Raw genomic sequence first — 18,392 nt, 5'->3', positions numbered from 1 at the left:
AATCCTCATTAGTTAGAGGGTTAATTAGTCAGGTCCTAATTCAGTTTTAAATTCCTCGTGTGAATTCATTTTAATTGTGCTTTAGAAATAAATGCCAAATATTTTTAAATAACAATATACTAAATGAATAAGTCCTTTTGTCACTGTGTCAAGAAAATAATGGAGGGTAATAAAAGAGTATCCTTTCACTCAAGAACTAGTAAGTATACAAAATAGTAAATGCAAATACAATTTCAAAGAAGAAAATGATAAAATCAATAAATAAAAAGAGGCACTATACCTGCTGTAAATCCAGCGTAATTGTAACATAATGGTATTCAATTCCATTCTTAATACTGGGACTCTGCCACCAAGTGTTCTTGCCATCAATAGCATTTGTAATCGGGTGCCTCTCTATTGAATCAGCAGCAACATATGAAAGAAGAAAAGATCATATAAAGAATTTATAGCTGTTTTTACAAGCAAAAAGCAAAACTAAGTTAAAACTATCACCATATGAATGTCAAACATTAAAATAATAGAAACAGAGAGCAACTGGCTTAATGTAGACTTTTTCACAGCACTCTGCAAGGTAGTATGAAATGGTTAAATACTTAAACTATATGAGAAGATGCTGTTCAGCACTCTGGCTATCAACTAAAATGGGCAACTTTAAAGATAACTACAGAAATTAAGTGTGAAAAAATAATATTGAAATCTAATTGATGTGTCAGTCATTCACAGAAGCAAAAACTCTACTGTTTGAGGTGGCTCTAGTATGCCATCAACTTTGTGAACAGAAACATAAAATCCTGAATTGTGGTTGAAAGGTACTTGAAGATTTGCCCTTCTGACACATACATTATTACCAAGGCTTGGGCAATTCAATGTGTATCTGGTTTTAATATAAAATGCTGTCAAATCCATCTTATGAGGCTTTTTGCAGTCAGTCCTCAATCTGCCAACTTTGTATTTAAACCATTATTTAAAAATAAAATGAAAGATACTCCAAATCTTCCATTCAGGATGATACCCATTCATCCCCATAATCACTAACAGTGGGGTTCTGGACAATAAAGACAAGGATAGGACGGCACATGAACCTCCATCCTACCAATAAAGCATGGGTCTTCCCTGGCCTTTACTCCAAACAGATGAGAACAGGACCTATTGTGCGAAGTAAAGCAAGACTGGAGACAGAAAAGAGGAGGTGTGGATAATTGTTGCCACCCCCCTTGACAGTCCGTTCTTACAGTTCCTTCCTTCTTATAATCCTCAAAACTCACGGATTCCTTGCTTCTCCCACTTAGTTCCATGCATCTCGCAACAGCAACCACTGCCTCTGGAATGCCAAAATTCTTGTTCCTTTTTGGTTTGCAGTCATTCATTCTTGTCTGTTATCTGTGCTACTTATTTCCCAAGTAATACAAGTTCTGCTCCTAATCTGACCCAGCTCAGGAACGGGTGAGGAGGCAGGAGTGAAAGGCTGTTGAGGATGTTCCTATTTCTATTCCCAGGGCTGCAGTAAGAGTTCTTAACTCCCTAACATCCCACTTGGAAGTCAGCCTATTTGCGTGCAGAAATGTAAACGGGAAGAGGTTAGCTTCCCTGTTACTCTCTGGTAAATATGGATTAATTATTTGGAGCGTCAGTCCTGAGAACTTTTATAACATTAATCCTTTGGAAGGCTGTTTCAAATGAATGGCTTAAGAATATTCTTTTATTAGAACATAATCTTTTTTGCAAATTGAAGGACTATTTCAAATAATGAACAAACCATATCACTATGAGTAACAATCATGGACTCTCAATCTGTGGACATAATGCAGTAATATAGCCAGGTGTTTTAAAGATATTAGAGATGAAAGCACGTAAGATTTGAATCATGAAGTTCTGGAGAATGAGAAGCTGGATAGTCCACCTGGATCCACCATTTAGCATTTAACTGCCCATGGACAAGTCACTTAAACTCTGTGTCATTATTGAAGTGAGGATAATAAAACTCTATTCATGGTACAAGTTTCCAAAATCTTAACTTTCAGAAAAAGTTAAAAAAATATATATGTGAAAGAGATTTGTGGAATTGATATGACTCCAAAATATATACCAATTGTGGAGTTATAGTACAATTGGTGGTATAACTCAAATCAGAGTTACAGTTCTTTATTTCTCCAAGTAATAGTAGCATCCAGACTAGTGTTGCTACTACGGCTATTTAAGATATCATCACTTGTTTCATAAAATGGAGGATGTTTAAAAACAACAAAAGTTTAAAAAGTCATAATATTAAAATGAAAGAAAATTATTCAACAGGTATTCATTTTATCTTCATTAAAAAATTGGAATTTTGTTCTCATTTTCTCATTTTGCCATGGACGTAAAAATATTTTGGATGGGAATGTCAACTCACAGAACCACGAGAAGAACATTATAGTCATTAATATTCTAACCATTATTATGTATATGTGAAAAGTGAAAGTCACTTAGCTGTATCTGACTCTTTGCAACCCCAAGGACTGTAGCCCACCAGGCTCTTTTGTACACTGAATTCTCCAAGAAATACTGAAGCATATACATAGAATGAATTATGTATCTGTTCAAAATATGCAGGATTCTGAATCTTTACTGGGGATAAATTATATTTAATAAAAATTTTTAAAATGAAAACCAATCAGGCCTCAATGCAAAAGAAATCTGAGGGTAAAATAAAACCATCTTTCAAAAAATGTATAAAAAAACAGAATATTTATTAAATTTGCCATTTTCAGACTGTGAACATTTTTTTTATATATTAATTTTATTAACATAGTCTGCTATAACTTCTTTAACTGAAAATAAAAGGTTTTTATCTTTGATTTACTTATGGTAATATGACTTTACAGGACAAGACAAAAATAATCTATTTATATTGGCAAATTATTTAATTCAAATGAACAGCTTGATGGACTTTGTTTTCTACCACGTCTTATTATAATAGCAGTCCACTGAGATGAGAGACCTTATCTCATTAATGAAAACCGAAATTGCTGAATAAATTTAATAATTTAGCACTAGTTAACTTATTCTGCTGAAGACAGGGAAAGTGTTAGGTCTTTATAATAACAACAAATACCTGAAGATAACCAAATATCAAATAAATGCCCTTGGTGGTATGAGTGGGTGCTGAAATCGGCACATTTAGTAATCAGAACCATAATGAAATATTACTTGCATTGCTTCTGAACAAAAATAAATATCACAGCATATGTTCCTTAAATATCCTCCAAAACCTTCTTTCCAGATTGTGGGTTTAACATGTGATAGAAAAATATGCACACAATCACATTTCCAAATCACACTTGTGGCTTGTAGGTAATTGTGAGAGGAGCTATCTAATTGGAAATTTTGAAATCTACCACCTCAGGTTAAATTGATATGAAAATTAGTCATGAAAAGGAAGACTGGGAGATGAATCAACAATTAACCATAATCCCTATTGTGAAAGCTTAATCATAATTAATTTGCAAGTACTGATTAATTGTTGGCATATTTCCCTTATTTAAAAAGAGATAGAAACTTCTAACATTCTCATAGTTTCTCAAGTCAATCCAAAGGCTAACTGCAACTGAAAATTGGCAAGGGAATTGTTGATGAAGTAAAACTTTCAAACTGCTATTTTAATTGGAAAGCACAATCCATTAATAGCCAGGAGGTTCAAATTTCCCTTTCTTTGTGTGGTAATTAAGTACAGACCTTCCAGATTCATTCTAGCTGTTCAGTCAGTTTGTGGAATTTTATCATCTGTTGCTCCAACTTTTACTAAACTATATCCATGTGGATTACTGCTAATTTTTTTTTTATTCTTGTGGTGTATGATTCTTTCTAAATTTCTGATTTCAAAACCATTATTTTGAAATGTAATGAAGCATTACACTTCATTCAAAATTAGTCACATGAAGTAGATTTAGGATGTGATAAGTTTTAAAATGGAGAAGGCAATGGCACCCCACTCCAGTACTCTTGCCTGGAAAATCCCATGGGTGGAGGAGCCTGGTGGGCTGCAGTCCATGAGGTCGCTAAGAGTCAGACACGACTGAGCAACTTCACTTTCACTTTTCATTTTCACGCATTGGAGAGGGAAATGGCAACCCACTCCAGTGTTCTTGCCTGGAGAATCTCAGGGACGGGGGAGCCTGGTGGGCTGCCGTCTATGGGGTCGCATAGAGTCGGACACAACTGAAGTGACTTAGTAGTAGTAGTAGTAAGTTTTAAAAACTTACCACAAGTAAATAAAATGGGAAATGGGAAATGTAACTCATATTTGTCTTGCTTTGCTAAAACAATTATTCACTCTTTGTCTTGCGAAAATATAGATGTCGTCCATTGAGAAACAAGAGACCCTGAATATGGAACTCTGAAGAGCAGAGTGACATTCACGCAAGGACTTAACTTGGTGAATACATCTCACTCATTTTCCTAACAAAATGTCTACTCAATTATGGTCTACCTAAATCTTTGTACCTTCCTTCCATCTGTATCTGTATACACATTTCCTTCAGTTTCTCCTTTTCTGGAATGCCTTTCCCTCTAATTCAGGTTTTTAAACCCTTTCTGAGTCTGACAACCTTCTTGGAACTCTTTTGCTACCTCAGGTCCCACTGATGTTTTCTTTCTTCAAAATTCTGTATCATTAATGACATGTACCCTAAGGTATAGACCTGAGTTTACTCCCCTGAATATTTGTTAAATTGCCCTTTATACCCAAATGCTGTTTATCCTAACATTCTACAGGAACTATAAATACTTATATACATATATATATAAGTATATATGTATATACTTATATACATATATATATAAGTATATATGTATATACTTATATACATACATGTTTAGATAGTCCTACATATATACACATGCATGTATATATGCACACACACAAATACACATATGTATGATTTTACAAACTTTAACTCTCTCTCTCTGCCTGACCCATCCTCAAAACACCCTCAACCACCCCTATAATCCCCTCCCAATCATTTCATGTCTCTGGGCTTTCTCACATTCAATGAAATCAAGGCCACCGATTCTTGCACCAAAGGCAATTTTCTTCCCATGAAGCTTCATCTTCTTCCCTAATGAACCTACAGTTCATAGTCCATCAATTCATTTATTTTCTAGCCTTTACCTCAATTTTCTTGTCCTGATGTCTCCCCTTACTCTGACCTCAGCTTTGGCCCATACTATTCTATATAAGAATAGCAAATAGATAGGACGTGTTCTAATATTCCCCCTCCTATACCAATAACAATCTACATCTTATAAAATAATGAGAGTCATTTAAAAGGTAAGAAAGGTTTCTGAAGCTTGGCATCTTTGGTTTCTTAACTGTTTTTTGAAAACATTCTGCGATATATAAGACCAGCAATCGTATTCACAAAAGTCCCAGTTCTTCAAACATAACAATATTAAAGTTTTCAGCATCTCTAAACTGTATAATAGAGACAGGACTATGCAATCTTCCCTTTAACCAGCTTCAAGAAAGAATGCAGGGTACCTCCCAGCTTTCTTTCAAGTTAAAAAATATAAATTCTGAGAAAAAGCTTTTTCACTTTATAAGCATCTCAACTTTAAACCAAAAGAGAGGAAAAACTAATTTTTTAAATAATACAATTGTAAAACTGTAACTGTACTGTAATTTGCCTCACTGATAGTAAGTATTCACTGCATTAATATCTCCAATATTTGATGATTTCTCAATGTATGTCTACAAATCAACTCCCATGTCTAGAATTATCTCACACCATTTTCCCCTTATCCATATAAATTCTTTACTTAGTGAACCTAATTTCTTATAGTTCTCTGAATATATCATGATGTTTCCTATCTTCAAATTTCTGTATGCTTTTATATATATATATATATATATTAATTTTCCCGTTTTCATCTTACTAACCCTTATTTTCTAAGCATATGGGTCATTTTTTCCCCAGGAATCCCTAGGTGTTCCCTTAGCACTCAGTTTACTTTTTCGTCTCCCCTATTTCCGTTCCTAAGTCTTTAAGTCAAGGGCTATGTATGATTCAACACTCTGCTTCACAACAATGCATTACCAGGAGCCTGTCTTCAAATGCTTGTCGAATAAATGCATGAATGAGTCTGAGATATGAGTGTGGTTTCTAGAGGCCAACCAAGAGAGCTTTGTATGACACTTCTCCTTAAAACACTATTCCTGTGGTATTTAAGCATACAGACTTGTTCCAGCCCTCTGACACTTTAATTTGCAACCATTTCTAACTACTTGTAGTTCTCCCAGCAAGTATGTTTTCTATCTTATTCTGAGCCCCTCCTCCTGGTGTTCCTTCTCTTCCCTCTGTCACCTCTTTATATTCTCAGCTCATATTTGCCCTTGGATCTCAGTTCAGATGCCCTTCTGGCAAGCCTCCAGCTATACCAGGACTGAATCCGTGACTCTTCTCCTTCTCCCTGAAGCCCCTATGCTGATTCTTTCCTTGATGCCTACCACACTCTACAGCAATAATCTGCTTCTTGCCACTTCTTCAACTGAGCCAGAGACCACATCTTACTCCTGCTATTCCTAGTACAGTACCTGGACATAGTGACTACTAACCTACTAAAGCCTTTATTAATAACCACACCCTCAGATACTTTTCCACAGGCAGTAAACTCAATGACTGCCACAGGTCTTCAGCTAGAAAACTCTCCGCAAGCACCATAAACACTACACGTAGGGAATTCTAATGTTTGTCAAGAGACAGAGAAGGGCTGTAAAGCTCACAGTGGAAGAAAAGATCTAGAAATTGAGAAGACAAGCCCTTTGACTTTAATGCACTTTGGTCTCAACATTCTCAGTGATATCTTCCACCCAAGTCCATACAAGTTAATCCTAAATACATACGGTATGGATTGCTGCTGTTTTGATTGCAGATCCGACATTGAGGGTTCCTCACCGGCTGCCCAGGGACATGTTCTACCAATTTGCAATACATTTCAGGTCCTTTCTCTCCACATGTTGCATTTGTGGTGATGAGGGCATTGGAAGCAAGGTTCAGGACAGCAGGGAATAAACCTGAAAAAGATGAACAAATGAAGGTGTGTGGGATGATTTTATTGCATTTTAAAATGAAATTAAGATAGGATGCTTTCCAAATCATTAAATGAAAATAGAATAATCAGTGATAATTAAATATCTGACTTAATTAAGTATACTACATAAATAGCATGTGTTATCAAACTAGCATTTTTTTCTGGGTCTTAAATATGAATTCTAAAACTATCTTCTTAATTTTTAACCTTTACTACTTAATTAGAAAGTCCTGTCTCTAAAACACACTTTTAAAAAGTCTGCTCATGTTATTGGCACAAGTCTTACTGAAATTTCCATCCTGCATTTCAGCTGTTTTGTGAAATTTGTCAGGTTACAATTTTTAAAATAATTAGCTCATCCCAGAACATACTCTATCTACCTTTATACACTAAGTTCTCTATGCTAGTAAATAATATGTGATTAAATAAACAAGGTTTCTCTTCTGTCTTTCATCACTACTTTACGTCTGTTGATTTTGCTTTAGTAGCTCAGTCGTGTCTGACTCATTTGCGATTGCATGGACTGTAGCCTGCCAGGCTTCTCTGTCCATGGGATTCCCTAGGCAAGAATACTAGAGAGGCTTGCCATTTCCTACTCCAGTTTTGCATCTAGCTGTAAAATTATTATTTCATAAAATATATGTTGAGCACACACTACACCAGATACCATAAAAGATTTGAGCATGAAAATACCATTAAGATGGGCTTACTGTGGGAAGTGATCCTGAACTGTATCTTGGAGAAAAAATAGAAATGTATTTGGTATAGAAAATGAAGGGAAAAAAAACAAACATGCCAGGCAGAGGGAATATTATATGAGTATGGACTTTATTCTGAAAGCTTATGTGGATGCTGAGTGACTGACAGAGGACTGAGTTTGTAAATATTCTAATCTATTAGATTATGTGATCATACATAGATATAGATATACATATAAGTTATGACAAACCTAGATAGCATATTAAAAAGCAGAGACATTACTTTGCCAACAGAGATCTGTATAGTCAAAGCTATGGTTCTTCCAGAAGTCATGTGTATGGATGTGATAGCTGGACCATAAAGAAGGCTGAGTACCAAAGAACTGATGCTTTCAAACTGTGGTGCTGGAGGAGACTCTTGAGAGTAACGTGGACAGTAAGGAGATCAAACCAGTCAAGCCTAAAGGAAATCAAACCGGAATATTCATTGGAGGGACTTATGCTGAGACTGAAGCTCCAATACTTTGGCCACCTGATGCAGAGAACTGAGTCATTGGAAAAGACCCTGATGCTGGAAAAGATTGAAGGCAGGAAGAGAAGGGGAAGACAGACAACAAGACGGTTGGATGGCATCACCAACTCAATGCACATGCGTTTGAGCAAACTCCAGGAGATACTGAAGAACAGGGAAGTCTGGTGTGTTGCAGTCCATGGGGTTGCAAAGAGTTCGACATGCCTGAGCAACTAAACAGCAAGCTTCTACAAACAAAACAATGTTATTTACATACAATTCATCTCAGGCAGGAGCCAATACCTCTAAAATTGCCCCAGGATACTGTCAGTTTTACTTTGTGATATTTGTCTCCCTCACTTCTGACTAGTCCTGACCCTGACCTCGACTTCGGATTCTATTTTGAAGGTATGGGTGAGACTCTCCATGCCCTGCTTTGGTGCACCCCTGTGGGACTAATGCTGAAGCTGAAACTCCAATACCTTGGCCACCTGATGCGAAGAACTGACTCATTTGAAAAGACCCTAATGCTGGGAAAGACTGAAGGCAGGAGGTGAAGGGGAAGACAGACGATGAGATGGCTGGATGGCATCACTGACTCAATGGACATGAGTTTGAGTAAACTCTGGGAGTTGGTGATGGACAGGGAGGCCTGGCGTGCTGCAGTCCATCGGGTCACAAAGAGTCAGACACGACTGAGTGACTGAACTGAACTGTGGGGCTTAATTGGAGTTGGTTAGGCCTGGAGTTTTTCAGATCTGAGGAATCATGGGAGGAAGCCAAAAGGAGATGACTGGTGAAAATTATTTTTCTATATATTGTTATGTTCCAAAATATAGAACTGAATTATATACTAAATTTCTCACATATTAAATATATAAATGTGAGCAAAATTACATGGTTATGAAAGGATTATGGGTATAGAGGTAACATTGATTAAGAAGCTATTTCATATTCATTAAATAATATGATTTAATCCCCACTAACGCCATGTGTACTTTTATTAGTCCCACTTTATAAGTGAAGAAAATGCAGCACAAAGAAGACAAACAATATGCACCAAGTTATGAATTAGAAAGACCAATAACTAAGATTTGAACTTAGCTCTTTAACTCAGAAGGCTAATTCTCATTGGGACTTAAAGAAGAGCCAAAACCTGGTTCTCAGCAGAGCTTATCAATTTACATACTTATTAAAAGAAATAACTTATCCAGCCTCCACCCCTTTGTTGTTTCATAGAGTTTTCCAATCATAAACTAAAGACATCAATAAAATTTACATTTACTATCTTTCACTTCTTTCTATTGATTTGTTTCTTTTACACTTATTGATCATGTGCTTGAAATTAACCTCTTCATAATTTACTTGCCTTGCTTTGTGGTGAAGGAACAGTTGGCCTTTTGAAATTTTATTAGCTACTTTGTTGTTTATTTTTAAAAATTGGTAAAGTGTACTGGTCAAGGAACGTCCCCAATTAGTTGCTAATGATCAATTTGAAGAGTCAGTCGATATCTGAGCTTTTATTGAATCTTCAGCAGGTTGTATTATAGAATGCAGCCCACTGCATTATAAGTTAAATCTGTTAGACTGTACCTATTTATTTCCACTCAAAAGCAGCAGAATAATATTTATTGCTATATGCAATATGGGTTACTTAAAGATTATATAAACATTTGAAGTGTAAATGAACTACAAGTAGATGGTGAACCTTTATAGAGTATTGACTTACAACCTCAATTCAAATTGAGGTCATATAATGTTAATGACATAAAAGCCAGTCATCATTACCCACATAATTATGACTGACATTTTTCTTCTGAATAGTATCTAGACTAAATAAATTTAGATGGATTTGTAGCTTTAAAAACCAAGTTTAAACAGAAAACAAATAATATTTATTTTCACTATACTGTATATTTCATTAGAGATTAGAATATGTACACCAGAGAATAAAAAACATACTCTGTTCTGGAATATATACATTTAGTAAATAATCTAGAAAAAGGCTAAGTTTATGTAATGTGAAAAATAGAAATTCTGCTATCATATGGTAAACAGTTAGAAATGTGCCAAATTTTCACTGTTTTTATTTGAATGTTTTTAGACTATATTTGCTTGCTCAAACATTATGCTATATTCATGGAATTTTGTATGATCTTGATGATCTGACTTAAAATCCCACATTTTGGTTTCAAATGGCAGAGACATCTTTAAAACCTGCACATGGAGATTCTACTTTATTAATGTGGAGTTGTTGTGTCACTCACTGTCTGACTCTTTTGCAGCCCCTCAGACAGTGGCCTGCCAGGCTCCTCTGTCCATGGGATTTTCCAGGCAAGAATTCTGGAGTGGGTTGCCATATCCTTCTCCAGGGGATCTTCCAGATCCACCCAGGGATGAAACCTGCATCTCCTGCATTACAGGCGGATTCTTTACTGCTAAGCTACCAGGAAAGCCCAAGCGTGGAATAGCTACTATTAAACTGTTCACAGATAACAGCTATGAATTCTAAACAAAATACGTGTTTTAAAATTTCATACTTGAAGACACTGAAGAGCAACGCAAAATAGATAAGTAAACCAGGAGGGATGTATATGCTTAGAAGGAAGATAATGGATGTCTCAGACTGCACACACAAGGTGACTGAAACTCAAACCCACATTTCACTGTCTTTTTTAACTTTACTGTCTTGAAGAACCAGAAACAGAACTAAGGACAATTTCAGCTACTATAAAGTGAAGAAGAAATACTAGAAAAAAGAAAGCCACAAGAACCTCAAAATATGCGTATAAATTCTTCCCAAGTCTCTTATCAATACCAGATATACATATATGCCTTAGGCAGGCTCCAAGTTCACTGGTTGGGAATAAATGAACAAATGATTAGAACAAGTGATCATAGTTGCTGCATTCCATAGGCATGCCAAAAGTTTGGAATTGGAGTCCAGATAAGTAACTAATATAACATAAAACTAAAAGACTGATGACTATTCTTCAAAAGAATATAACAGAATCCCAAGTTTTCTACCATGGACTGTTTATAACATTCAGAATGCAATTGTATAAACGAGATATTAGATAGACATGCAATGAACAAAATGCCACCCATACTTAGAAGAAAAGCGGTGAATGGAAAACAGCACTGATATCAACCAGATGTTGAAATTAGTATACAAACAATTTTAATCAGCTTTCATAACTATGATCACAGACATACACACACAAATGCTTATAATAAAAAATAAAAGTCACTAGACACTACAAAAATACCAAATATACATTCTAAAACTAAAAAATGCATTATCTAGAATAAAAAATCATTACATGAGATCAGCAAGAGTCAGAATCAAATAACTAAACTTGAATATAATTTAACAGATTTTTCCCAAGTTGTTTAAACATACATTAATGTTAAGAAAAATTGTAATGTTGCATATGTGCATGCTCAGTTGTGCAGTTGTATTACACTCTTTGCGACCCTATGGGAGGTACAATGTAAGACATGACAATTAGAGCAAAGCAATGGTGGGTGGAGGGATCACAATAAATGGACACACAAATCAGTAAGGCTCTTATGCTTTACATTAAGCAGTACAGTATTTAAATGACTGACAGTACCAAATGTTTAAATGTTTTGGGGTTCAACTGGAATTCCACTCCATTGTTGTTAGGAGTGTAAATTAGTACAACCACTTTAGAAAACAGGCCTTTTTAAGCAAATCTAAACCTAGATCTTCCTCATGACCCCCAAATCCCACTCCTAAGAAAATACTCAGGAGAAATAACAGTATATGACCATGAAAAGCCCTATACAAGAATGTCCATAAAAGCTTTCATTATAATAGCCAAATATAGAAACAGGTCACGTTTCCATCCATGGGAGAATTCATACAGAAACTGTGATATACAATGGAATATTATTCAGCATTAAAAAGGATCAAACTATTGATATATGCCACAAGATGAATCCCAAAAGCATTATGCCAAGTAAAAGACAAAACAGTTTACAAAACAGTTCATATGTTGTTATTCATTTACGCCATCTTTTAGAACAGGCAAACATATTGTGAAAATAAAACAGAATTTTTAAAATGGCTGACTTTAAGGGGAGAGGGAAAAGGCATAAAACAAATCTCTGGGCTTATGGTAATATTCTTAAGTTTATATTATACATATATATATATATTTTAAAACAGTGTTAAAACTGATGAATGAATGTTGTACTCACTTATGCATTTACTGGGTGTAAGTTCTACCATAAAAACGTAAACCAATATTAAACTTAATTTATGATATTCATGATGAAGTGCTTGGCACAAAGTGTGCAACAGATCAAAATATAAAGATGGATACTTACATATGAATGGACAAAAGTATGATAAAGCATATCCAGAGAGATACTAATTTTAGAATCTAGAGGCTAAGTATATGGGTATTTATTGTATGATTCTTACAACTTTTCTACATGGGGAAATTTTTTCTTAAAATTTGTCAATATATAAAAATATTATATATACACACACATATAAGTATATACCTGTGAATAACCATATATACACATATACATATATATATATATATATATACATTTCTATATATATGATTTATGTCATTATTTGGGTTTTATACGTTAGCAATACCAGTAACAATAAAATTTCAACTTGACACTTCTCAAATCAAATGTGGAAAATCTGGTTAGACAGTATAAAGGGAAATAGTCTTTTCAGTTTTGCTCAGAATCAGAAAAACTGAGCGAAAGAAAGCACTGGATTAGCCAAACAGTAGAATGTCGCTCCAAGACACTTACTGACTGGCAATTAGCAGGTTAATTTATTTTCCTTATACAGCTTTCCAGTCCTTCCACCTTTTATTTCATAAAAATGAAGAACTTTGACTTAGCACCATATTTAATATGTATGTGTTGTCTTTTGAAGAACTACAAGTGAGTCAGAGAGAAATGCATTAAACATATCAGTAAGTGACCTATCATGTGGCACAACTCATTCATTCCTTAGGATTTAGGCAATGTTTCTTTAGGTGATGATCTAGAATGCTGTTATTCAGTAGGCAAAAGAAGTCTATTTCAAATGTGAATTTTACAAATGAGGAAAATAATTCCCAGAAACTAAGTTGCACAGCTGGTTTTCAAATACAATTATTGCAAACCCAAATAAGTTAGAACTAATTTCAGCATTAAAGATCCACCCTGTCTCGTTCCCCTTCCTGATCTAAATGAAAATCTTTTCTCCTGTGTCATTCTTGAGATTTGCATCATCTAGTTCTCCTTTTCTCTTCTATATGCACACCACAAGCCAACTTCCATCACAGTTTTACAAGTCCATATTCTATTTCAAATTTTCCATTTTAAGAAAGCACTCCTTCAACCTTCTTATTGTAATTGAAGCCTTGATTTCCTCTGACAAGCACACTTCCGTAGATCTCCCTGGTGGATCCCTAAAATCACTGGGAAGGAAAAACAGCCTCCTTCTGACTTCTAAACACTACTTATAAATGGGTTCCTCTCACTGTCACTCATAACTTTTTAAAAAGTCAAATCATCCAACTTTTCTAAGTGCTCATCCCTGTTAACTGACTTCATGAAGACCATCAACAAAAACACTGATAACTGATTCACAATAATCCTTGTCCTCCAAATCTGTCATTCTTATTAAATAAGTGAACATAAAATAATAAAATGTTTTTGCATAGAAATCAGAAAATATTAATATGGTAGTTTAAGGATAAATATGCCTTACTGCTAATCTTAATTCTAAGATTTCTGCTTCCAATGAATTATTTTGTCTGCAACTTAATGTTATCTATCTATCCTTACTCTCAGATAACCATATATTAATACTACCTCACCATACATCCAATGCAACATCACACACTAGTCTTCCTTCATGCTCCACGTCCATTCATCTACCAAACTGCTGGGGAATTTATGTTCCTAAAATTAAGTCTGCTTACATCATTTTGTTGTATAAACTTCTATGAGTTGCTGGTTACCTAAGAAGACAAGCAGCCAAATTTTTTGATAATCTGAATGTTTGTAATCAGGCCACTATCTACCACTCTAGGAAACTCAACAGTTTCCATCTTCTTTAATATCTTCCTACATGTCCAGAGTACTGACATCTTACTGTTTACAGATGCATCAGATGTTTTGAAAATTCTTTGTCATGACATTATGTTGTCCATCCTACATAGAACGTTTTCCTTTTTTGCATACATGGTCATCTGCTCATCTTGCATCAGTTCAGTTCAGTCACTCAGTCACATCTGACTCTTTGCGACCCCATGAATCACACCACGCCAGGCCTCCCTGTCCATCACCAACTCCTGGAGTTCACTCAGATTCACATCCATTGAGTCAGTGATACCATCCAGCCATCTCATCCTCCGTTGTCCCCTTCTCCTCCTGCCCCCAATCCCTCTCAGCATCAGAGTCTTTTCCAATGAGTCTACTCTTCGCATGAGGTGGCCAAAGTACTGGAGCTTCAGCTTTAGCATCATTCCCTCCAAAGAAATCCCAAGGCTGATCTCCTTCAGAGTGGACTAGTTGGATCTCCTTGCAGTCTAAGGGACTCTCAAGAGTCTGCTCCAACACCACAGTTCAAAAGCATCTTGCATGACCCTGCTCAAATATCCACTTTTCTGTGAAAGTGTTTCCTGACTTTCCAACACAGATATTTGTTATTTCCTTCCTGGTGTCTACATAGTACTTAGTTTATATTTTATTATAACCCTTATCACACTGAAACTTTTAATATCTTTTATAGTGGATCTCTAGTCTATAACTTTATTGAGTACAGGGATAGCACTAGTAGCATATAATAGCACTCAAATTTAAATTTATTGAATGAGAATAAATTCATGCGCTTGTACACTTGTACAATCTTTCTGGAGAGAAATCTGGCAAATAAAACTAATAAACTAATCAGATCCTTGATTTAGTAAAAATATAGAACTCTGTTTTAAATAATTCAAGAAACCCAAGCTATTTTAAAAAATGCAGTAGATCTCTATCACTGCTTATTTGTCCAACACCCAGCCTCCATTTCTGTTCTTAGCTAACAGGCATTGTATTCAGTACAAAAGGTATGAAGTACCCTACATTTGCCAAGATATGGAAGTCAAGGATCTTTCTTTTCCCCTCCCTCTAGCAGTTTGGGCAGATTGTGCACGTGATTTTGGCCTTGGGCTCCAATTCTGGAGCACGTGACACACAGAGTTGGGGAGAAAAGGAAAATAAGATCATAATAGTGCAAGAGAAAATAGAACCAGCACGAGTAGGAAAGGAAGTGATGACAGGAATGTGTACAAAGGGACCCTGACTAGACTTTTCAAGCAGTGAAAAGTAGGAATCACACTGAGGTTCATCATCTCCTAAGCCTGGTTTTCAAATCCTTCCAGCAATTGTGCCAGTTCTATGATAGATTTGAAATACATTTCTGCTTAAGTTAAACAGTTTCAGTGATTTCTGTGGCTTGTGATCATGAAGTCAGAGGGATATAAATTTCATATATTAGAGATCAAATTGCCAACATCTGCAGGATGATCGAAAAAGCAAGAGGGTTCCAGAAAAACATCTATTTCTGCTTTATTGACTATGCCAAAGCCTTTGACTGTGTGGATCACAATAAACTGTGGAAAATTCTGAAAGAGATGGAAATGCCAGACCACCTGACCTGCCTCTTGAGAAACCTACTTGCAGGTCAGGAAGCAACAGTTAGAACTGGACATGGAACAACAGGCTGGTTCCAAATAGGAAAAGGAGTACGTCAAGGCTGTATATTGTCACCCTGCTTGTGTAACTTCTGTGCAGAGTACATCATGAGAAACGCTGGACTGGAAGAAGCACAAGCTGGAATCAAGATTGCCAGGAGAAATATCAATAACCTCAGATATGCAGATGACACCACCCTTATGGCAGAGAGTGAAGAGGAACTAAAAAGCCTCTTGATGAAAGTGAAAATAAAGAGTGAAAAAGTTGGCTTAAAGCTCAAAACTCAGAAAATGAAGATCATGGCATCTGGTCCCATGACTTCATGGGAAATAGATGGGGAAACAGTGGAAACAGTGTCAGACTTTATTTTTTGGGGCTCCAAAATCACTGCAGATGGTGACCGCAGCCATGAAATTAAAAGATGCTTAAACCTTGGAAGGAAGCTTATGACCAACCTAGACAGTATATTCAAAAGCAGAGACATTTGCCAAGCAGGACTTTGCCAACAAAGGTCCATGTAGTCAAGGCTATGGTTTTTCCAGTGGTCATGTATGGATGTGAGAGTTGGACTGTGAAGAAAGCTGAGTGCCGAAGAATTGACGCTTTTAAACTGTGGTGTTGGAGAAGACTCTTGAGAGTCCCACGGACTGTAAGGAGATCCAACTAGTCCATTCTAAAGGAGATCAGTCCTGGGTGTTCTTTGGAAGGAATGATGCTGAAGCTGAAACTCCAGTACTTTGGCCACCTCATGCGAAGAGTTAACTCACTGGAAAAGACTGTGATGCTGGGAGGGATTGGGGGCAGTAGGAGAAGGGGATGACAGAGGATGAGATGGCGGGATGACAGAGGATGAGATGGCGGGATGGCATCACCGACTAGGTGGATGTGAGTTTGAGTGAACTTCGGGAGTTGGTGATGGACAGGGAGGCCTGGCGTGCTGCGATTCATGGGGTCGCAAAGAGTCAGACACGACTGAGCGACTGAACTGAACTGAACTGATGTCTCCACATACATACACACACACACACACACACACACACACACAGTGAAGATAGGAAAATTGAGAAAATAACTTTGTTAAAAGTAACAGTATGAATAAATATATATACATAGTTACTTTGTCTAAACATTTTTAGGATAAAGTGTGAAACAATAGTAGTGAAAACAATCAACTTTTACACAAAGACCCAAGGCTGATTAATGATCATCTCCAAAAGTGGCCACAGCATCACTTTAAATGTTTCCTGGTGAAAGTTTCCTTCTAAGTTGTTTTGTTTCCAACATGCTCTTTATTTTGATTACCTTTGTGTGAAGTTTGGTAAACCAGCATTTTAAAATGACAGTGATCTAATTCATATCTTAAAATCTTCCTAATGTAGTTTGCCTAAAAGAATTCCTAAACACATTTTCTAGTTTTCATCAGTCTAAACTAAATGAATATCGTCGAGTAGCTGTCTTCACTGCCTGTGCCTAGCATATTACAATATTTTTTTATTAACATTCAGACATGCTGATAAACATATTTATATATTGTATTTTAATTTCAAATGTTTCTTGTCAACATCTACAGTTCAGCTCACAACAGCCATCATTAATGTAATTGATTAAAGACAGTACCTAAGGTTTCCTATGGGAAAGTCATCCAATCAATGAATTCTCTCCAATATATTCAATTTATAAATAACTTTTTAAAAATCATCACATTTTTTACAACAACACAATACACATTTCTCCTCCTCTGTCATCCTAGTCTTGGTTCACAAATTTCTCTTGCTTGCTTAGGCTAAGCATCTCTCTCCTTTCAAAAGAATAAGAGAAAACTGTCTGTTTGAATGTTTCTAACTTTCCATTTCAGTCTCTAGGTCTGTGGAGCATTTTTTAAAAATTTCATGCAGGCAAACAGAGATGTTTGCAAGTAATTCAGCATTTGAAAGACAAAAGAGAACCTGCCAATTTAAAATGTTCTAAGACTTGTCAAGGAAAAAAGGAAGATACTTGACAGAAATCCTGAGCTATGTGGGTGTGTAGGATCAGATTTGTATAAAACAAAAATGGGACAAAACAAAATGTTGCTGAAGAGAATGATTTCCAGCTGTGCACCGCAGGAAGCAACTTAATGCTCTTGATCCATGATGCAGATGAAGAGTTTTATAGAACTAGAAAATCAGTCCAATTTGAATTAATAGCCATCTAGACAAAACAATGTTTGTAAGCTGGAGGAAAAAAGAATGTTAAATCCAGTTGTTAAGAATTTAAAAAAAAAAAAAAAAAGGCATTTATTGTAGTCCTACCCAGCCTTTCACATGTGTCTTATACTGTTGCTTATTTCTCCACTTTTCAGCTTGGTTCTCCAAAAATAAATGGATATTCTTGGGGGCTTAAGGGTTGGT

General features: G+C 35.8%; 1 protein-coding gene across 1 annotated transcript in view; it reads right to left on the bottom strand.

Annotated features, from left to right (window-relative positions):
* The window catches only part of LAMA2 (laminin subunit alpha 2), a 677,618-nt gene that overhangs the window by 512,724 nt on the left and 146,502 nt on the right, over positions 1-18,392 (bottom strand). Inside the window, exons 2-3 of the mRNA XM_052645506.1 lie at positions 6,878-7,048; positions 281-393 (exon numbers count right to left, since the gene is read on the bottom strand). Of these exons, the coding sequence (XP_052501466.1) occupies positions 281-393; positions 6,878-7,048 (284 nt within the window). The remainder of the gene's footprint in view (positions 1-280; positions 394-6,877; positions 7,049-18,392) is intronic.

Source organism: Budorcas taxicolor, chromosome 9 (assembly GCF_023091745.1).
Source record: "Budorcas taxicolor isolate Tak-1 chromosome 9, Takin1.1, whole genome shotgun sequence".
In the NCBI taxonomy this organism is placed as follows: domain Eukaryota; kingdom Metazoa; phylum Chordata; class Mammalia; order Artiodactyla; family Bovidae; genus Budorcas; species Budorcas taxicolor.
Note: the sequence above shows the minus strand (reverse complement) of the source record. Positions and strands in the feature narration are given on the sequence as shown.